The sequence below is a fragment of the Piliocolobus tephrosceles genome, chromosome 18 (genome assembly GCF_002776525.5).
Source record: "Piliocolobus tephrosceles isolate RC106 chromosome 18, ASM277652v3, whole genome shotgun sequence".
NCBI lineage: Eukaryota > Metazoa > Chordata > Mammalia > Primates > Cercopithecidae > Piliocolobus > Piliocolobus tephrosceles.
In genome coordinates, this window is record NC_045451.1 from 15,894,854 (window position 1) to 15,917,391 (window position 22,538).

General features: G+C 41.3%; 1 protein-coding gene across 2 annotated transcripts; it reads right to left on the reverse strand.

Annotated features, from left to right (window-relative positions):
* Positions 1-2,851: 2,851 nt before the first annotated feature.
* Positions 2,852-12,461, reverse strand: SERPINB12 (serpin family B member 12). 2 transcript variants are annotated; one of them, XM_023195191.2, is made up of 5 exons: positions 12,294-12,461; positions 10,824-10,941; positions 7,879-8,021; positions 6,406-6,573; positions 2,852-5,418 (listed from the first exon to the last, which is right to left on the reverse strand). In XM_023195191.2, the coding sequence occupies exons 4-5, from the start codon at positions 6,550-6,552 to the stop codon at positions 5,014-5,016; spliced, it is 552 nt and encodes a 183-aa protein (XP_023050959.1). In that variant the 5' UTR covers positions 6,553-6,573; positions 7,879-8,021; positions 10,824-10,941; positions 12,294-12,461; the 3' UTR covers positions 2,852-5,013. The 2 variants fall into 2 exon arrangements, with proteins under 2 accessions (XP_023050959.1, XP_023050960.1); XM_023195192.2 differs by lacking the exon at positions 10,824-10,941.
* Positions 12,462-22,538: the final 10,077 nt, after the last annotated feature.

A 22,538-nucleotide genomic window follows, 5' to 3' on the forward strand; every position in this document is an offset into this window, starting at 1 on the left:
CTCATCTGTTTTGCTTAACCCTTTATACGTTGTAATTTTTTTTTTTTTTTTTTTTTTTTTTTTTTTTTTGCCCAAATGCTGATAGGATTACTTTCTCAATCTTTTAAAGTTTTTTAGCATCTCTATTTTTGCTCTGCAGGGGGAAAGGGAATCATTGAGTATGATCCTGTGACTATCCAAGTTAAAAAGATTCTCTTCCATCATGTCTTGGATTGTTGACTTTATGCCAATTAGTCTTCTTTTTTCCTGAGAAACACCATAGTTGTTGGGTTTACTTTCTATTCTTTCTTTATATCTACCAACTTCTCTCTTATTATTTCCCATACATTCTAAGAGACACACTCAAATACACCCTATTCATCACTAACTAAAGTTTCCAGTGTCTCAGTTTTGCTTCTTTATTGCCTTTAAAGTCTATTTAAATTCTTCTATTGCATCTATTGCATTTTTTCATTCCCTAGGGGTCTGTTTTTATCTCATTTAGCTTTTTCACATCTTATCAGAGTTTATCTTTGCAGCATTGCACTCCTATTCCATAGATTTTGTGTCTTCTTAAATCCTATTATGCCCAAGAGTTTTCTAAAAGTTTCTTCCAGTTCTTGCTGTATATCATTTTATGAAGTCAGCCTTTCTCTCTCTCTCCCTCCCTCTCTCTCTCTCTCTTATTTATAACATGATATATGTCTTCTTATTTGGCACTTATTTTTTTCATACCTTATACTTTTGTTTCCACTTATTTAATCTTGAACACAAAATGATCTGTTCAGAACCTATGTGTGTCAACAAGGGGTGTGCAAATTTCTCAGCCCCACCGTTGTGCACTGGGTTGCTTTTTAAATCCTTTTCACCTATCTGTAGCTAAAACTTTGTTGATGCACATGAAGGAAAACATTATTTAAATGGAAAATTTATTGCATTAGAATATGAGCATTTATAAATTAAATATTAAGGATATATTATGCTTCATATAAATACTGTGAATAGAATATTACTTAATATGCTTAATACATATATTAACATGCTTAATATACTTAAGTATGTACATTTGGGGATTTTTTCTATTTTTATTGGGTAAAAAAAGGATTTGGATTCTTTTAATTGAGGAAGGAGAAAATAAAACGGATTTGGGAAACTAAGAATGCCAGATGAGTGGTGTGGATCAAGAACACATCTGGACTTAGCATTCAAGTGTGGAGCAAAGAAATCCACTGAGACAACTGCACAAGCTTCCTCACCCTGCTGCTCCAATTGGACCTCTGCCTCGGGTTAATGACACTGTAATTTTTAAAAATACCAGCATGCAAAAGCTGTAAACAGCAATTAGGAATGAAGCAACACATGTTCCGGCTTGTCCCAGCTCAAGGGAAAAAACTACAGAGGAGTTTGAGAAGTATGCACTAGACAGTGTATGAAGTTCTAAGGAGGACTTGAAATGCAATTGAACATACAGATTCTGGATGTATTAGGGAGCCTGTGGAGTACTATATGTCCATGTGTCTCTTACCAGAATATTTACAGTCAACATAAGTGAAACAATTGTTTTTGAATCTATATTACCTCATGTGTTCTACCTGTCAACATTGCTATGTGGAGGAAACCTTAAACTGAGGAAGTGGGGAGCTCATTTTCTTGTTGATTTAAAATCATTCTCTGGTTGGCTTTCCAGCAATTATATCGGCCTACCAACTTGTATGTTCTTTCTACCCCTGGGCACCATATTGCTGGGTCAATCTTGCTGGTGCAAGAAAAATGAAGAGTCAAGATCTCCCTGTTTGGAGCATAATTTCCAGTGTCTGAAAGGATTCCATCTAGTGTAGTTCTGCTGGGCTCAGGTTAATCTTCTCCTCCTTGTATAGTCTGGGTCTGGGACACTTTAAACAGACAACGTAGATAAAATATTCAAGAACACTGCCACCAAGGCTCTTCCTGTCCTTGGCTTCACCAAAAGTATTTTATTTCTGATGACTAAACTGTCTAGGATGGAAGGAACAAATGCCTGTCCTCACCTTCTTCCAAATCATAATTGGGAAGTCATTCAGTCTTCAAACGGCTGCAGAAAAGAAAAAAAACTAACTTGTAAGAAAGACAGAGGTTGAAGGACAGCGGCAAGTACAAAGTAAAGAGATAGACGTCCAAAATTCAAGTTGGGAGAGAGCTTATGTTTCTGAACTCAAAGGAAGGCAGCAATGGGAGGAAACAGGCAGACTACTCACTGGCAATGAGACGCTGATGACCCCTCAACAATGCCTCACTGCCCAGACTCGTTAACTTGTAGTCAGCAGGGACCGGGTGTGGTTGCTCAAGCCTGTAATCCCAGCACTTTGGGAGGCCAAGGCAGGTGGATCACTTGAGGTCAGGAGTTCAAGATCAGCCTGGCCAACATGATGAAACCCCGTCTCTAATAAAAATACAAAAATTAGCCGGGCGTGGTGGCAGGCGCCTGTAATCCCAGCTACTCGGGACGCTGAGGCTTCAGAATCACTTGAACCCAGGAGGCAGAGATTGCAGTGAGCCAAGATTGCACCATTGCACTCCAGCCTGGGCAACAGTGCAAGACTCCAGCTCAAAGGAAAAACTTGTAGTCAGGAGAAATTTCTTCTATATTCTGATGATCAGCTGGCTATCACTCCAGTTTTAGCATTGTCAGTTTTCATCTGTTTTATATGCCTTCATAGGGTAATTATGATGGAAAGCTGGGAGAAACTATTACTGGGGCAAAATGTATTTTTCCTGTGTAACTGAAATGAATTGTTAGTTTCATAGATTATGTATTGTTATATTTTTGGATAAGAGTTTGAAGTTAGATTCATATCCCTGAAAAAATCAGTTGGCAACACATCATATATATTTTAACTAATAATAAAAGTGCTTTATTCATTCAGAAGAAACTTTTTAATAAATCAAAAGTTAGTAAAGAATGTTTATGATTTACATAAAAATTTAAGATTCTTAATTTTCCTCATTATTGTAAATAGATATATTCTCCCTCTCATGCTTTAAAATATGAGAAATCCCGATATAAATGAAAAAAAAATGTGTTTACCAAGTAAAAGAATAAGAACAAAAGAAATGCCGGGCAATGAAGGCTTATATACAGGTCATGGTTTCCAGCTCGGTGTCTGGCAGTGATGCCAAGTCAGACATGGAACCAGACCCCAAAATGTCAACCCCAAAAGGAACCACAGGGGACATGAAGTTTTTGGTTATCTGAAATAAATGTGACCCATGGGACCTGCATTCTGGAAAAGGCACTGACTCAAACTGCCTCACGTTACCAACAACAAATTGTTTTAGGTCATGAGCTTCAACAATGAGAAGGTTGTATGAAGAATGTGGAACTTGTCTATCAGAACACAAAGAAATCACTGGGGTAGGTGAGAAAAGGGAGAAGAGGCTAGCTTGGGAGCAGGTGTGGTTCACCTGTCTTCTCCCACAAAAAATTGCTGCAGCCACACTGAATAACTTGGTGGCAGCTGGGAGGAGAACAGCCACAAGGTGGGCCAAAGAAACTGAGCCACAAGCAAGACCTGAAACCCACATCGATAGGAAAGAGACTGACTCCAAAGAGATGTGAGTCAGACATGTCAGTGGTCACGGCAGAACATTCAGCTAAGACAGAAATGAGGAACTCACATTACCACACCAGAGAACAGAGGCCCTGAGTCCGTGAGTAGGAATACTCAGGGGTCAGGCCTTCAGTAGACTAGAGCTTGAGATGAGCCCAATGGCCTTCTTGACAAGAATTTCAGGTTTTGTTTTGGCTTTTTGGGTTTTTTTGTTTGTTTGTTTGTTTTGAGGCAGGGTCTCACTCTGTCACCCAGGCTGGAGTGCAGTGGCGCCATCTCAGCTTACTGAAGCCTCCACTCCCTGGACTTAAGTGATCTTCCCACCTCAGCCTCCCGAGTAGCTGGGACTACAGGTACATGCCACCACGCCTGGCTAATTTCTGTGTTTTTTTGTAGAGTCAGGGTCTCAATATGTTGCCCAGGCTGGTCTTGAACTCCTGGACTCAAGTGATCCACCTGACTTGGCCTCCCAAGAACTGCTGGGATTACAGGCATGAGCCACCATGCCCAGCCAACAAGCATTTCTATGGATACTATGCCCAGGCTCAAGCCTGTTCTCACCATGTGGCCTGGAATGAGACCTCTGGGAAGACAGAAAAGTTCACATGGCCAGAAGGCAGAGACAGGAGCACAAGGAGGCCAGCCATCCACAATGGCAGCAGCATTCCTCTCCACACCTGCCTGTGCTGAGTGCATAAGAAGAACTAGCCACAGGTGGGAATTCTTGGAGCTAGGGGGAGGAGAGACAGAGGGAAGTGTTTGATGATAATGTTGGGGGACCCAATAAGGAAAAATGAGATAAACCTCCTCTAAATCCACTAGCCACTTTCCTGGGTCAGTATCAAAATCACAAGACAAATATCATTCCCCTGCTCTGTGCAAAATGAGTGCTGGTCTTTGATCTATCACTTAAATACACCCAAGCCCTACCTTCTCCTAGGTGAAAAGACCCCACAGGACATCTTCCATGCAGTAGCTGTCAAAGGAAGAAACAGGGCATCTTGCCCAGTGATGACCACAATCATAACTACCCCAGAAAGAGAGTTGAGTTTCCAAACACGTTCCAGTCAAACATGTTCTCTTGCTGCCCATGTTAAAGTGGCTTCTGAGTTTGCTGTCTCTTAGAAATGGTCTAATGACCTGAACTTTTAGGATTCCTTCAAAAGGAGGTAGGTACTGTTCTGAATTGTGTTGACCTTCAGGTCACAAAGGGTGAATATATACACTTGAAAGTTTAGGGTAGAGAACAATAGCCCTTCAATACTAACAGACTCAGATGAAAATAAGCTACAGGGTGACAGAAAGATGAAGATAAGCACAGGCTGATGGCTGGAGGATGAAGGGGATGGTTTAGATATTACCAAAAACTCAAATGCCCATCTTATGCCAGGGGAAGATTGTACTGATATTTTCCTCCAGCTCCAAAGTACTAGACAATGCTTCCCTTTTAAGGAGAGCAGACCCTGCCATAAAAGAGAATGGTTTGGGTTTTGTTGTGTCTAATGAAAAAGAGAAAAGGGTGGTTGGCATTAAACTCCACCCAAGATGGTAGTGACCTTTCCGAGAAAACAGCCCCAGTGGCTGCAGCTGCCTGGGTGCCATTTTCATCCACCTCCACAAAGGTTTTGTGGATGATTTTTGACAAGTACAAATTGGGTCTTGGAGAGATTCCAGTAAGATCAGCCCTTGTTTCATCAAAGATATCTGTAATGCCCATGTCTTGTAAAATGGAATTGAGATCATAGCTGTCTTCCAGGGTGAACTGGGGGAAGGACAGGACCACCGATTCTTCTGACATGTTTTCTGAGCTGCTCCAGGCCACTATGTTTTCATAGGTGATTTTCCTTTCAAGCTACAAGAGGAGGGAAATAATATTTAGCGTCAGATTATGGGACCGCAAAGAATGCCCCAATTACTTCAAGGTGCCTAAGTCCATTTCAGTGGTGGGTGACGACCTTCAAAGCCTTTCTCTAAGCCAGAGAATAGTCTGATTTCATTTAAAACTTCAAGCAAATATCTTTCCTCTTTGCAAAGCGTTAGGGGACAACTCAGGTTCCAGTGTGCTTTGGTGTTTGACAGACAAATGTTCAAAGCACAGCAAAGCTCAGTCGAGTAGTTGGGTGCTGTGGCCAAGCCCTAATTTTCTGAAGTTAAATTTCCTCTTCCATAAAACAGAGATAATATGATTAAGTTCTTGCAAGCATTAACAAAATCATGTGTATAAAGTACTTAACAAAGTGATAGCGCATAGCAAATTCTGAATAATGGTTGTTACTGATGTTGTAACTACTATACCTGCTGTATTGGTATTTCTCTCACTTTCTCTCTGTTGCTATCTTTATCTCTTCACTTCCTTGGACAAAATCTGTAGCTGAGCTTCTCCAGCCTTTATTAATTCCTGCCTCACAAGCAATCAATCCTGGCGTCACTCTCTACGCTTCTGTCAAGGTACATATTCCCCAAAACAGGATTCAGTTAATTCTTTAACTGAGCTATAGAAAAATGGTATGAGTAAGAGGCCAGAAGTCAGGATATTCAGAGAAAAGGAAAAGCTTAAAAACTTCTCAAGTTACTCAGAACCCAGATTCCTCCGTTTGCTAAAACAGTGGCAGAGAGCTATGAGGTTAAAGAAGAAACTCCAGTCCCAATATTCCTGGCTTTTGTTGTTTAATTCTAAACAAATGAGGATAAATATCTAATCTAATGCAGATTCTTATACATTCCTTGATGTCTGACAGCTGAGGTACTGTATTTCCTCAAGATGGTAGATGGTAGACAATGTTGTTCTCTAAGGATCTATCATGAAATATTTTGTAGAGATGTGGAAATGAAGATTTACCTCTTCCAGAGCCTTCAGGTTATCTTTAGAGTGAGACGGCAGCAGGACGAACATGCTGAGCTTCCCCTTGGTGTACCTCATTTCCAGGATCTGTGCCTTCACCTCCTCTATGAAGCCAATTCTGTAGAGGCCTTTTTGCGTCATCATCTTCACACTCTTGTTTTCATTCTGTAGTAGTCAAGGTAGGAAGTCACAGCATGGCTATGGGAAGCTCCCAAATTCATATGGTCCCTGCTTCACTGAGGACAAGGGTTCCTAAAGATGAGAAGGTCCTGCAGAAGTCCTGAGCCACACCAGGGATCCAGCCTGCAAGAGTCTGCCCACTCATCAGTGGCCCTTACTTTGCCAACACTTTATCTTTCAGTGTCTTTTTTTGTTGTGGAGTGATGGGGGTGGGGTCGGGGGGGTGTTTGCTTGTTTGTTTTTGAGACAGGGTCTTGCTCTGTCACCTAGGCTAGAGTGCAGTGGTGCCCTCCCAGGCTCAGACAATCCTCCCACCTCAGCTTCCTGAGTAGCTGGGGCCACAGGCACGGACCACCATACCTGGCTATTTTTTTTTATTTTTTGTAGAGACAGGGTCTCCCTGTGTTGCCCAGGCTAGGCTCAAACTCCTAGTCTCAAGTGATTCTCCCTCCTCAGCCTCCCAGAATGTTGGGATTACATGCGTGAGCCACCTCACCTGGCCCTTTCCATGTTTTTTAATCAGTTCTTCAGCTCCCAAGATGACTATTGGCAAACTTACTATCAAAGCATCTCCACTGTTAAGTCAGCAGAAACATGCCCTGCCAGCTGTCCCACTGTAAGGCCTGCCCCAGCACAGCCTCTTGGCCTCACACCACCCCATGCCAGCTGGCCTGGATGACCCCACCACAGCACCAAGGGCAGCCATCGTTAAGTGAGAATCCTCTCCATCTTAAATAACAACACCTGCTCCTTCAGAGGGAAGGCACAACCCCAGGCACCTTAAATCTCACAATAACCTCAAGGTGGTGGGTGAGGGATCGTCAACCTGCAGATGGGGATATTCGGTGCTTGAGAGAAAAATGCATCTCCGGTAATAAGCTAGCCGGCCGACAAGTGGGTGGCTGGGACCCAACGCTTCGTTTCTAAATCTACTAGCTTAGAACACAGGTTTCTGGGGCAAATGCTCACAGATCGAATCCTAATGCATAAATCTGGCTAACTTAACTTAGCCTTTCCAATTTTTGTCTCAAATCCTAAGTGGAAATCATAATAGCACCCATCTCATAATGCTCTTTGGGGGAACAAATGAAATAACATATGGAAAACTACTCAGTGCAGGAAGCACTTGGCACAAAAACACTCAATGAAATTCAGGTACTGGTTCTTATCAATGAAAAATGTTCTTATTGTAAATGTAAGCTGTAACTTTTTGAGTATACATATTGCAAATCATTCCTAGTGCAAATCATGAGTTGGATAGCTAGAAAACCATGAGTTCTGATACAGTACCTCATTTAGACAGAAAGGTGCATCCACTGTGTTTTCATGATCAAAATAATTTTCCCATTTGGCCTTGAAGTAAACAGCATTCACCAGGACCAGCACAGTCTCAGCATTAATAGTGTCCTTGCTGAAGAGTTCCTTGATTTTACCTAAGAAAAGATCCCAGAGAATATCCTGAGTATGAATTACATCAAAAGTATTTGTATAGATAATTTTCGTTTTTTTGAGACAGAATTTCACTCTTGTCTCCCAGGCTGGAGTGCAGTGGCATGATCCCTGCTCACTGCAACCTCTGCCTTCTCAGCTCAAGCGATTCTCCTGCCTCAGCCTCCAGAGTAGCTGGGATTACAGGCACGCACCACCATGCCTGGCTGATTTTTTTATTTTTAGTAGAGATGGGGTTTCGCCATGTTGGCCAGGCTGGTCTTGAACTCCGGACATCAGGTGATCTGCCCGTCTCAGCCTCCCAAAGTGCTGGGATTACGGGCGTGAGCCACCGTGCCCGGCCTATAATTTTTTTTTAATGCAGCTTATCACCCCCAAGACTAGGGAGTGTCTCATTCAAGAACTAACCCAAGAAGATTAATTCACAGTCCTGGCTGGAGGTAAGAGAGGAGGTGATAGGGCAGGGGAGAAACCCTCTCACTCGACCTTGCAGGGGGTCCAATCACAGCACCGTAACAGAAGGAATCTCCTTTGATTCCCTATATTGCTTGTTTTTGGAACTTGTCAGTAGACATCTTATACTATGGTTTATCTTTCAAATTATATAGTTAGTCATCTGACAATATGATAAGCTCCCTTGAGAACAAAGAACTACAATATAAACTTCCTGTCTCAAGCACTCAACATAGCATAAGATATATGCTTACATATACATAAAAATACACATAAATGTGCTAAGCCATGATATGAAACCTATTTTATAGATACTTTTACATGCTCTTTCTCATTTCATCCCACATTAATCAATTAATTGATCCATACCACTATAAGGAAGTATCGTTATCCCTTCTTCATAGAAGAATCAATTGCATCCAGGGAGAGCTGAAGTCACACAGCCAAGAAGCAGTAAGACTGGCGGGAACGGGTCCTCAGGCATTCCACCTTTAAGCTCAGCTCTGGGACTCCTTCCACAATAATACAGCCCTAAGCCCAACTTGAAACGCCCCAGGCTAGCAGGCAATGGCCCATCTTCGTGACACACCCTTTTCTACCTCAAACTACCAAATCACCGGGTACTTGAATGTCTGCAGATGACTTAAGAAGAAAAGATCTTCCATCTCAAGAAGAGCTTTACTTAAATCCCATAATAATAGACTAGGTTGACATCATCTACATTTAAAATACTCTGGAGGAGTTAACTCACTAGAGGGAAAGTACATATTCAGGCCTTAATATGAACTTCGTTAATGAATTGCTTCCTTTTGACAGCTCAGTAGAGCCTTGAAAGAATAGTCATTTTTGTGGCATATGAAAGAAGGAAGAAGCCATAATTTTGGAATTTACAGACTTCTCTCAAGGAAAGGCCAGGCAGGGGTATCCCATCCCTAAGTCAGTGTGAGAAAAAGAGGAGACAGGGAGAGAAAGCCACCAAATGGAAGGGAAGAACTGAAAGTGTCACTCTGGTACCAAGGACAGCCTAAAATAAGTCAACTATCATTTCCCAGCCTCCAGCCACTCAAAATGTATGCAAATGCCTGGGGTCACGGTCTCACGGAAGGCAGCAGATGCAATGCACTACCTGTGCTCTCTCATGCACTCCAAACTTTTCACTGCACACGAACATCTTCCCCAGCCCAACAACAGTGATCAAAAAGGGGTCTCATCTGTGTCCAGCTGATCTGTGTTAGTGCAGTTAGTGACTTGATCTGACCCTTCAAATCACTAACTTTGTGCCTGGCAGGAAGAGTTTATTCTGTTTTTCAAATTCACACAGGCATTGGCAGAAGAGAGCATTCTGTAAACCTCACCTAGAAGATCAGCCCTAATGAGGCTGGTGTCCTCCTTTCTTTCCCACCCAGAGCCAGCAAGACCAGAGACCAAAACTGCAATAATAAATAACAGCAATATCCAAGCAGTTTAACTGTTTGATGCTGTTCAGACCATGCTTTTTTGTTTTGTTTTGTTTTTTAATTTCAACTTTTATTTTAGATACAGGGAGTACATGTGCAGGTTTGTTACATGGGCATGTTGTTCACAGACAGTAGGCATAGTACCCAAAAAGTACTTTTTCAACTCATTTCTCTCTCCCTCCCTGCCCCCAGTTAGTATCTGGAGGGTCCATTGTTCTTTCCCATATTTATGCCTGTGTGTCTTCAATGTTTAGCTCCCACTTATAAGTGAGAACACACAATGTTTGCCTTTCTGTTCCTGTGTTAATTCATAGGATTATGGCCTCCATTTCCATCCACGTTACTGCAAACGACATGATTTCATTCTTTTTTATGGCTGTGCAGTATTCCATGGTGTATATGTACCACAATGTCTTTATGCAATACTGATGGACACTTAGGTTAATTCCATGTCTTTGCTATTGTGAATACTGTGGTGATGAACATATGAGTGTGTATGTCTTTTTGGTAGAATGATATATATTTCTTTGGATATATACCCAGTAATGGGATTGCTGGGTCGAATGATAGCTCTGTTTTAACTTCTTTGAGAAATTTCCAAACGCTTTCCACAATGGCTCATTTACATTCCCACCAATAGTGTATAAGTGTTCCCCTTTATCTGAAGCCTTGACAGAATCTGTTGTTTTTTACGTTTTTAGTAATAGTTATTCTGACTGGTGTGAGATGGTGTCTCATTCTGCAAACCATGCTTTGAACACAGTCCACATATGTGAACCTCTGGCCCCCAGTAGACCAGCAATCTGCAAAGCTAGGCAGACCAATTTTCTTTTAAATGGAAACCAATACCAGCTCCCGTGCTTTTGGCTTTCTTACCTTGAGATTGACATTCAACCCAGAAGTTAATCTCTTGTCTGGATTTTTCAGTGTTTTTTCTGAAATCAACACTTTCAATTGTCGTGTGGTAAAACTGAATCACACCATCTAAGTATTCCTGTTCAATTGGAATAAAAGGGAAATAGTGCAATAAAATCAGGCAGCGATGCTCATAGGAGTGAGGCTCTCCTGAGAAGTCTCCCAAGAAAGATGAGCCTGGTCATTTCACATTGCAGGGACAGGCCTGACAGTTTCTAGTCATCCCCAGTCTTAAACTAGCCAGAGACATGTCAGTTTTTGTAGTTGCAAATGAGGATATTGAACATTATTCATGAACAGTCTATAGTTACAACAGGACAAGGCTTTCCTACTGGATATCCTTTTATTTCAACAACCCATCTGTGGTAAATATCAAGTAACTTGAGAGACTTGGCTGGAAAATGCTTCTGTTTATAAGAATTAAACCCCCACTTAATAGTTGCAGAGTTTCTGTTTAGAGTGATGAAAAACAAAGTTTTAGAAATAGATAAGGTGATGGTTACACAACATTGTGAATGTAAGTAATGCTACTGAAATGTACACATAAACATGGTTAAAATGGTAAATTTTATATATATTTTACCATAATTTTAAAAAAATCAGTAATAATATACCAAACCCATTGGTTTGTATACTTTTAATGGTGAATTGTTTAATATGTGAATTTACAGCTCATAAAAAAAAGCTAGTTTTTAAAAATCCAGGATGAAAAATCTTACTTTCATTGCAAGGGAGCACACTTATTTTGGCCAAAGGAGGCCACCCGACCCCTGGCTAGTCCCTCACTAACCAGCCATGTCACGTCTTGACCATTGGTCGTATCCCCCACATTTATTGTTTAGTTCATGGCTCCTTCTAGTAATTCGAGAGGAAACTGAAGCCCAGATGGAGACACAGCTTGCTCTAGGTACAAAGCTGGTTAACCACAGAGACAAGTTCTGTGCCTTTCAGCTCCAAAAGCCAAAATGCAGTCTCCTCCACTCCCCCACTACCCCACTCTCAAAAGAGCATAGTGAACACAATTGCATTGCAGGGGTAGCATGATCCTGGCACAAAAGGAGATTCCACAGAAACATCTTGGGGGCACCCAACAGATAAGGGAGAGAAAAGCGCAGCAACCAGGCACCTTGACTGGGGAAGACAGTCGGGAGAGGATGCCATTACCAAGCCCACACCTGCTCCTAAGTCTCCATTACTCACACAACCCTTTTTCACCCACTCTATTCCACCCACAATGCTCACGTTGAACACTGGGAAGAGAACAAAAGTGTGGGACTGAAAGAAGGAGGTCCTGGACACCTCACCAGTCCACAGCGCATCATCCTGTCAAAGAGGTTGTGTTCTAGATGGCAGGTGAGTAACCCAGCTACTCCCTGATTTTTAAATAGTATGCTACATGGTAGCTTTAGTCACCATTTGTGTGCAACTCACCTGACAGATTGGGAATTCCTGCTCTCCATAAAGCCTGTTGGCAACACTCAGTGTGTAATCAATCTTGATCCTGTCTAATTTGGAGAGAAGGTGCCCAAAGTAGCAGCTGACCAGCCCACTCTCATTGTTTACAGACTCAGCCTAAGGAAAGCAGAAACAAAATGTGACCTTCACTGTGTCTATCAGAAGAGCTAAACACAACTAAAGGATGTGTGTTTTGTACGGAAGCAAGATAGAGCTTCTTAGTAAGATGTCAGTTGTCTCTGTTACCATGCAGGGGAAGTGAGCTGGGAAGAGCAGAGGAATGGAGGGTGAGAAGCGGTCCCACTGGAAGATTATGGCTCCCGCATCTATATCAAGATCATCCAGGAAAAACACATCTGGGGAACTCAGCAATGCTCACTATATTTCAGACTGACACACCCTGATTTTCCTTATATTTAAAAGAGGCCAGACATGGCGGCTCATGCCTGTAATCCCAGCTACTCTGGAGGCTGAGGCAGGAGAATCGTTTGAACCCAGGAGGCGGAGGTTGCAGTGAGCCGAGATCGCGCCATTGCACTCCAGCCTGGCGACAGAGCGAGACTCCATCTCAGAAAAAAAAAAAAAAAAAGAAAGACAATCATCTCTCTACCCTCCTTTTAAGCTTTCTAAGGTAGGGGGATGCATACCCTGGAGAATATGCTTCCTCCTCCTGGCATTAGGCACCCAATAAAAGTTTTGTCTGTCAGTGCAGATTTCAGCACGAAATGGAACAAGCAGAGGTGGAGGGAGACAATAAGAATTCCACAGCTGACCCTACCCCTTACCACCTTTATCTTTGACCGTGCTCTATGTCAGGGCCCTGTGGCCTGTAGAAGCAGATGAGTGACACAGTCATGATCTAGGTTTCTTTATCGTAAGCAGAAGATACCAGATCCTACTCTTTAGGAAACTAGCTCATAGCCAAGGACATCTGAGATCCATACTCAGAAAGGAATCACAGATCACATGAGGTCATTGCTGTTGATGGTATCCAGAGTCTAATGTTTGGGGATAAGCAACTATCACCTAATATCCTACAGTCAGAATGAGCAGTTTATAAATAAGAAGGGCAAGAGTTTACTATGGTGGCAGCTCACCTGCTGATCCAGAGGCTCAGTTGTTTTCTTCTGCCCCTCCAGAGAGCTGTCAGCCAGCACTTTTTGTTTGTTGCTTTTCAGACAGGGGTCAGGTCCTTTGCTTTCATCCTGGGAAAATTCGTTGAAGTGTAGTACCTGCATGATAACGGGATGTGGTCTTTCAGACAGTATGAACAGAGGGAAGCCTGAATAACTTCAGAAACATTTTCATAGTGAGACAATGACAATGATTACATAGTCAAACAAAACAATCAACAACGGTTTAAAGGAAAGTGGGTGCTTCTGTCCTTGGGCTGGGAGGTGGAATGGAGGAGAAGAGCCAACTGCTACCCTGGGAGAACATTTATGAATAAATAAAACCAAACTAAAAGAATATAGAGGTATCCACAAGTTAAATGTAGCTATGGAGCATTTCATAGATACCCAATCTGAATTGACTGTAAGTGCAGATCTTGAATATAGTATAAAAAAAAATAGCTCATTAAAATTTTTGGCTGGGCGCAGTGGCTCAAGCCTGTAATCCCAGCACTTTGGGAGGCCGAGACGGGTGGATCACGAGGTCAGGAGCTCGAGACCATCCTGGCCTAGACAGTGAAACCCCGTCTCTACTAAAAAATAGAAAAAACTAGCCGGGCGAGATGGCGGGCGCCTGTAGGCCCAGCTACTCGGGAGGCTGAGGCAGGAGAATGGCGTAAACCCGGGAGGCGGAGCTTGCAGTGAGCCGAGATTGCGCCACTGCACTCCAGCCTGGGCGACAGAGCGAGCCTCCGTCTCAAAAAAAAAAAAATTTTTTTACATTAATTATATGTGGATATGATATTTTGCATATACTAGGTTATAAAAGTATTATTAAAATTAGTCCCACCTGTTTCTTTTTACTTTTGTAATGCAGCTACTAAGAATTTTTAAATTACTATGTGGTTCTCCTTATGTCTGTGTTGGACAGTGCTGATCTAGAGTTTCACATGAATCAAGGGAGTGAGGACAGCAAAAGACAAGTTATCCAGAGCCTGGTAGAAAGGTAGGAGACAGGTGTCACATCCTGTACTGCTCAGACCCAGTTGGTCAGCAGGTGCCCTCAAGTGCCTAAGAAAGAACATCTGAATTCTGCCCTGCAAGATGCAAACTACACTCTAAAGCTAAGTTTTGCTAACAGAATAAGAAAATAATACATCAAATCTAAGTAGATGAATAAAGCAGAATGACCCCAGAAACACCTTCTGTCTTAATCCATAAATTCTACTGCTCCATGTTCAGGGGAAACAGCCTGATTCGTGCATAACCCCTGCACTATGTGTTACATCCAAGGAAATACAAGGCCAACCACGGGAACTTGTAGTTTATTTGGGGATTTGTTCTTATCACTTTCATTTATTTATTCTAGAAATGTTTATTAGGTGCCTACTCTAAGCCAAGCACTGTTCCAGGACAAAAATCCCTGCCCTCTAGGAGATTATATTCTACTGGAGGAGACATACAGAAATCAAGACACATAGTAATTAATTACTGTATGCAGTATGTTAGACAGTGGAAAATGCCACATGAAAAAAGTATCCCCTTAGGGGTTGGAGGTCAGGATACAGCACTAGATTAGGAGGTCGAAGTAAGCCCCGTAGAGGAGATAAACACTGACCAAAGTCTTGAAGAAGAAAGTGAGCTGAGGTCAGTTACCAGGGGAAAGAGCCATCAGGCAAAGGGACCCAGAGCAAAGGCCCCAAGATAGGATGGGCATGGCTTACCCAAGGAAGCCAGGAGGCCAGTGTGACAGGTACAGTGAGGAGGGATGAAAGTGAGAGATGGAGTCACAGGGCTTATCTGGGATTCAGATCTCCAGATCCTTGTGGCACAAATCCTTGTGAGTACAAATCAGGCTGTTTCCCCTGAACATGGAGCAGGAGAATTTATGGATTAAGACAGAATGCGTTTCCGGGGTCATTCTGCTTTATTCATCTACTTAGATTTGATGCACTACTTTCTTATTCCATTAAGTTAGGTTCAAGTAAGGACTTGAACTTCTGTCATAAGTGAAATGAGAAATCCAGGTTTTTGAACAGATGAGAAATAGAATCTGGCTTAGGTTTTAAAAGGGTCTCTTGGGCTGCTGTGCAAAGGATAGATTGCCAGTGAGAGCAGGAAAGCCCATCCGGAAGTTGTTGCAGTATCCAGGTGAGAAAAGATGATGGTGGTTCAGACATCAAGGAGACTGGGAGAAGGGCCTGGATTATGCATATATTTCAAAAGAAAAGCCAACAGAATTTTCTAACAAAGGTGGTATAAAGTGAGAGAGAAAGAGTCCAGGAGGACACCAAGCTGTCTAGCCAATTAAACCATTTATGGTGCTTGATAAATATTTATTTAATGAAATGAGTGAGAGAGAAGACATATACACATACTGAAAATTGCTGGCAATATTGGTATTAGTAATTATAGAGTAAAAGAGTGACAGACATGCATGCAGAGATAAAGATAGAGATGAATGAGAAAAGCTGCCAGACATGAGGTTGGGGAGCACCCTAAAGAAGGTAGAAGTTTAAGTGAGATTTTAAGAATGGTAGGATCGAAGAGGAAGTAAGGTGGGGAAAATACAAATAAAGACTCAGAGACCGGGATGGGTTCTGACCAAGCCCAGGGTGCAATAAGCACCTTGGCTTGCCTGAGTGGGATTAGCACCTGACTTTGAGTGTGGACCCAGAGTTTAGGACCCTGTGTAGCACCCTAGTGGACACATACCTCATCAATCTGATGTGCACTGTCATTTCTAGCCCCCAAGCGGACCATACCAAGGGCAGCTGAGAGGCTCAGGGGAGAGAAAAATACGTTTTTTTGACGATCATCTTTGCTTATCTCTTGAAAAAGATCAAAGCAAAATTTGGTGTTTGCTGCAACAAGAGAGTCCATTGTAAAACCTATAATGATCAAAAACCAAAAAAAAAAAAAAAAAAAGGAGAAGGAGAAAATGGTGATTGGAAGAAAATAAGTGAACAAACAATTATTATTTTACATACCTGAAATACAATAATGCACAATTATTCAGTATGCCATTAAGAACTGGAAAACTAAGGTCATTATCTTCCCTGCATATAAATATTGGTGTTGATATTGATATTTATTAATATTGATATTGATAGACAGGGATCTGTTTTCATTTAGTGGTGTGAATTTGTTTCCTGGGGCTGCCATAAGAAATTACCACAGACTGAGTGGTTTAAATAGCAGGAGTTTATTCTCCCATGGTTCTGGGGGACAGACGTCCAAAATCAAGATGTCGGCAGATTTGGTTCATTTCGGGACTCTCGGGGAAAATCTGTTTCACGCCTCTCTCTCAGCTTCTGGTGGTTGCCAGCAAACTTTGACATTCCTTGACTTGTAGACAAATCACTCAAATCTCTGCCTCCATCTTCACATTCTTCTCTTTATCATCCATGTATGTATCCAGATTTCCCTCTTCTTTTAAAGAGAGCAGTCATTGAATTAGGGCCCATCCTAAGCCAGTACAACCTCATCTTAATTTGACTACATCTGCAAAGACCCTATTTCCAAACAAGGTCATATTCACAGGTAGAGGGATTAGGACTTAAACTATATTTTGAGGGGACACAATCCTACCCACTTTGTGGTAGAACTCCCTTTATTCAGGCAAAATGAAGCCAAAGGCTAACATTCTTTATTATCAAGTTAGCAGCCAAGTGAACATCATCCCATCTCATTCTTCTCCAGAGGGTGTGGCTGGTTCAGCTTACACCTTTTGCTTGTACTGTCCTGTCATTGCTCTGTGACTGAGGATATGCCCAGCAAATTCCCATGAGTCATGTCCCTTGTTAACATTCTCACGCCCTTTTGACTCATCCCACAAGCAAACTACAGAACTTGAGGCACTTCAATCAATCATTCATATTGTTCAAGAAACAATAAATCTTGAATGATGCTGGGAGTTTTGATGTCACCAAGTGTATTAGTCCGTTTTCACACTACTCTAAAGTAATACCAGAGACTGGGTCATTTATAAAAGAGAGTTTTAATTCACTCACAGTTCCTCATAGCTGGGGAAACCTCAGGAAACTTACAATCATGGCGTAAGGAGAAGGAGAAGCAAGTGCCTTCTTCCTTAGGTGGCAGGAGAGAGAAAGAGAAAAGGAGAAACTGCCACACACTTATAAAACCATCAGATCATGTGAGAACTCACTCACTATCATGAGAGCAGCATGGGGGAAACTGCCCCCATGACCCAATCACCTCCCACCAGGTCCCTCCCTCAACACGTGGGGATTATGGGGATTACAATGTGAGATGAGATTTGAGTCAGGACACACAGCCAAACCATATCGCCAGGTTCAATGTCCTCTTTGACTGTGTAGAACCACAGATAATATAGAACCAAAGTAAGACAGTGACTTCCTAAGAACAGGTATCTTGCCTTTCCCACCCAATCTATTCCAGAGCATCAAGAGAATATGTAGATCTCACCACTGACCTATGCCTCTCAAATGAAATACCTTTTCTTTTGTCTCTTTGCTTATGGATATTGTGTACTTCCAAGACAGAATGCAAATCCTCTTATTCGTGCTTTTATCATCAGATACAGCACACCATAAGCATGAAGAAATATTGCTGCATTGAATGGAATGGTGTAATTTGTTTTAACACTTTCCCAGCCAGTTAAAATAGACTTTTTTAGCCTATAAAACCTAATTCAAAAAGATAACATTATGTAACTTTTAAAAAAATGTGTCTAATGTGTGCTAAATATCTGACATATGTTAGCTTTAATCCTACAATCTGCAAGGTAAATGTGATCATTCCCTCTTTTTCAGAAAGGAAAACTGCAGAATCAAACAGCACATACATTTGGCCCAAAACTAACTAGTGCTCTTTCTACCGTATCTACCATTTCTAACTTGCCCCTCAACTGATGATAGATGATCAAATGCATGCCTGCTATGTGGGTACTTTCCCACGTTATTCAGCTTATAGTCCATTTTATTCTTACATTTTATTTCTGCCAAGTTTGTATCTGACTCACAGTTCTCATCTTGCATCTGTGAACTGGGTTTGAGACATACTTTGTATTTTCAAATGAATTTCAGGGTAATCAGAGACTACCAGAGTGTTTTCAGGAGCATTATGCCTTAATTGGTGGGTGTTTTTTGCGTAATGGATGTCCTGTATGTGACTGAAAATTCAATAATGCCTCACATCTCAGAAAGCTATTCTTGCATATGTTAGTAAACATCTTGATGTCCAACATATTTTCTCTACACATGGCTCACATTACCCATATAGTAACAAGTCTACTAACAAAGAAAAGAAAACCAACAAACTAAAGGTGGTCTGAGTTGGGGGGATTTCACAGGCTTTTGATTAATGATAAAATTTTGTGTGAAATGTAGTCTAATATTTTTTAAAACCTTTGTTGTATAACTTAGGTTGATATTTGATCAAAATCTTCAGCATCCAAGGATAAGAAGGTAAAGGGCATTCTGGCCATTTGGTCACCACTATTAAAAGAAGACTAGAGCCTGACTATATTGAAGGAAAAGAGGAGATTGGATAGAAAGACTGAATGATCCCAACCTGGCTCTTCAAATGTTCCAGTTAATCACTTAGCTTCACTCCTGCTGTCTTCTAGCATGAGCACTCCCAGAACTGAATGATCAGAGTCTTGCCTGCTTTAGAAAGGACATGACTACTCATGCAGGCCAACTCCCTACTTCTCAAGATAAAAAAAAAAAAAACTGAGGTCAAATGAGGTGAAGTGACTTGCAACAATCACGCAGCTGTCCAGAAGCAAAGCAAGGCTAAGACCTCCTCATGCCTAAGGCTGCTTCCTCCTAGATTACACAGTTTTTCACATTCCATTCCATTCTAATTCCGGCACTACACTGACTCACTCTGTGGGCTACAGAACTCTCCAAAACTCTCTCTGCCGGTTTCTGCATCAAGCTGCTATAAACTTTGTGAACTACTTTCCAGGAGTACTGTGATGCTCTCACCCCAGCAACAGTTCCCTTTTCTGAGTGTTACCTGGTTCTAAGCTTTCATTACAGTTGTGTGCAGCTTTAATGCTGCCTCACCTTCCAAGGGAGTTGAGAGAACAATAGTAACAGAAAACAACCAAAAATAAACAAAAACCAGCTGGACAGTTGCTGTTAAAGTTTAATGACTGTATGTAAGCACTTATAATAGGAAGATCTTTCCTGACTTTACATACAAGTCTGAAACATAGCAAATAATGAACATTTAACGACTTGATTAAAATGTCATCTGCTAACCACCTTCTGAAGGGTTGTTTGGTTTTGGGCGGGGGGTTGGGAGGAGTCAGTTTTTTACATTAGAAACTGCCTAAATCTGACACCAGCCTAATTATGAAGTTCTCCCACTGCGTTAGTCACTCTAAGTAAAAGGATGAACTGAAGAAGACACAATCTCTGCCTTCAAGAAATCTATGACCTAACAGAGCAGATAATGCATTCGCAGGTTCAGGAGTAGAGTTTAAGAAGCATAGAAGAGTAAGATATTAATTTATAAAATGAAATAGAAAAGGAAAACGAGTATTTTGTAGGAAGCACTCATTAAGATTTGATTATTCTAATAACACAGATTCAAATAGGCAATTTTAAAATAAAACACTTTAAAAATAGTTTTAAGCTTCTAACATTGCTTTCATTTATTGAAAATAAGCTTAGACTCAGTAAAAGTCATGTTTTGCTATGTTGTTGCAATTAAAAAGAAAAGAAAAAGAAATTTAAGGTTAGTTGTTTTGTCCTCATCAAAAATCCCTTTGAAATCAGCCTAATTGTTCCATGGAAGTGAGTTTATGGTCTTTATGAATAAACATAGAAATTGACCCTCCTGGTCTTAAAGCTTGAAACTCACATTCGTCTTATCTGAATTCCTTCCTCAGGAAACCCATCCGCAGGCCTCCCAGAGAGTATCAAGCAACTGAAATTTACATCATGCCATGCAGAGAGATGGCAGAACCCTCACTCATCTTGATTGCTTTCTTTCTGCTCCCTAATTCTTATTTTCCCATATGTAGCTACGTTTCTTCCCCACTATATAAACCTCCCATTTTAGTAAGTTGAGAGAGAATGATTTGAGATTTATCCCCCATCCCTTTGGCTAACATCATCTGACTAAAGCCTTCTTTCCTGGCAACACTTGTCTCAGTGATTGCCTGTCTGTGCAGTGAGCAATAGGACATAGACCAAACCCCTGGTCATTATTATTTCAATAATGCCTTTTACATGGACACTAATGTGAAAACACTAATGACTAAATCACAAATTCTGAATCAATTGGATTCAAAATAGGACCAATTTAGCAAGAAACAGAAAAGGCAGAGATCTAAATATTATAATACTAAAATGTAATTGTAAGAGAGATTTCTCAAAGGTATGTAGCAAAATCACCTTGAGAATTTTTTAAAAATATGTACAAATATGTTCATAGCAACACTTTCATAATAGCCAAAACTCAGGAACAACACAAATGTCCATCATCAGCAGAATAAACACATAGCATGGATCTCACATCACATCATAACACAATGTTGAGTAAAAGAAACCATACATGCAGCCTGGCCAACATGGTGAAACCCTGTTTCTAATAAAAATACAAAATTAGCCGGGCATGGTGGCGCATGCCTGTAATCCCAGCTACTTGGGAGGCTGAAGCAGGAGAATCACTTGAACCTGAGAGGCAAAGGTTGCAATGAGCCAAAATCATGCCATTGCACTCCAGCCTGGGCAACGAGCAAAATTCCATCTCAAAAAAGAAAAGAAAAAAGAAAAAGAAAAAGAAATCATACATGAAAACTTTCATATTGTATGATTCCATTAACATAAAGTTCCAAAACTGGCAAAACTAATCTGCAGTTTTAGAGGTCAAGAGAGTGGCTACCCTTAGGAATGGGTGGGGAGAACTGTGGTTAGCCACAGGTAGGGGCAGCAGCAGACTAGTAAACTGTCCCTCAAAACACAAAAGTCAACAAAAATCCATGATTCACAATGTTTGCTGATTTCTATGGTGTAAATACCACATTATGGTTAATTTCAAACTGCCAACAAGACACCCAGAGTTGGGAAAAGATGCACAGAAGTAAACTAGGCATGAAGGAGACTTCTAGGAAGCTGGTACTGGTTCCTTTTTCGATTGGAGTGTTGGTTACACATTAAACTTACACTTATTTCTTATGCACTTATGTATTAATGTGTGGGGGGATGTTCATGCAGGCATATATGTATAAAGTTTAATTTTAAAATGTATTGTAGATGTATTACTAAACATGGCAGTTAATTTTAAGACATTGCAAGTTAGTGCCTAACCCAATAGCTAAGAATACTGTATATGGAAAATGGAAGAGAAATTTCTCACAATGAAATTTTGGCTCCAGATGCATTTAGGAAATGCTCCCCAAGCACTCACAGGCCCCACTTGGTGTTTACTCTGGAAAATATCCACCACACAAAGAAGTTACTGTTTGATTGAGTCTAAAGGCAATTGCTCACACAGGCTGCCTCTTAGTAAGCTACAACTTGAAAAACTTGTATGCAATTTACTTCAGTCATCATTATTTTCAAGCAGACTTGAAATAACCTTTTAAAATAGTAAGGTCCCCGAAAATTCATTCACCTTAAGTAATTGGTGCTAACTCCAACTGCAATGACATTATAGTCCTAGTAGCTACTGTTTAATTTGAGCTTGCGATATGTCTGGAAATTCCCAAATACTTTCTCTATTTTTTCTTTTTTTTTTTTTCTTTTTTTTTTTTGAGACGGAGTCTCGCTCTGTCGCCCAGGCTGGAGTGCAGTGGCCGGATCTCGGCTCACTGCAAGCTCCGCCTCCCGGGTTTAGGCCATTCTCCTGCCTCAGCCTCCCGAGTAGCTGGGACTACAGGCGCCCGCCACCTCGCCCAGCTAGTTTTTTGTATTTTTTAGTAGAGACGGGGTTTCACCGTGTTAGCCAGGATGGTCTTGATCTCCTGACCTCGTGATCCGCCCGTCTCGGCCTCCCAAAGTGCTGGGATTACAGGCTTGAGCCACCGCGCCCGGCCGGCAATATCTTATAAAATGCTTTTTACTTGTTTTATTTATACACTAGCTACGTAAGTAGCTTATCTTTTCCA

Bases quoted from the DNA above. Each gene is read 5' to 3' on its own strand.
- SERPINB12 (XM_023195192.2), bottom strand. From the start codon at position 6,552: ATGATGACGCAAAAAGGCCTCTACAGAATTGGCTTCATAGAGGAGGTG. The intron at 5,419-6,405 runs GTAAATCTTCAT...CTCCTCTTGTAG, and splicing joins ACCTGAAGGCTCTGGAAGAG to CTTGAAAGGAAAATCACCTA.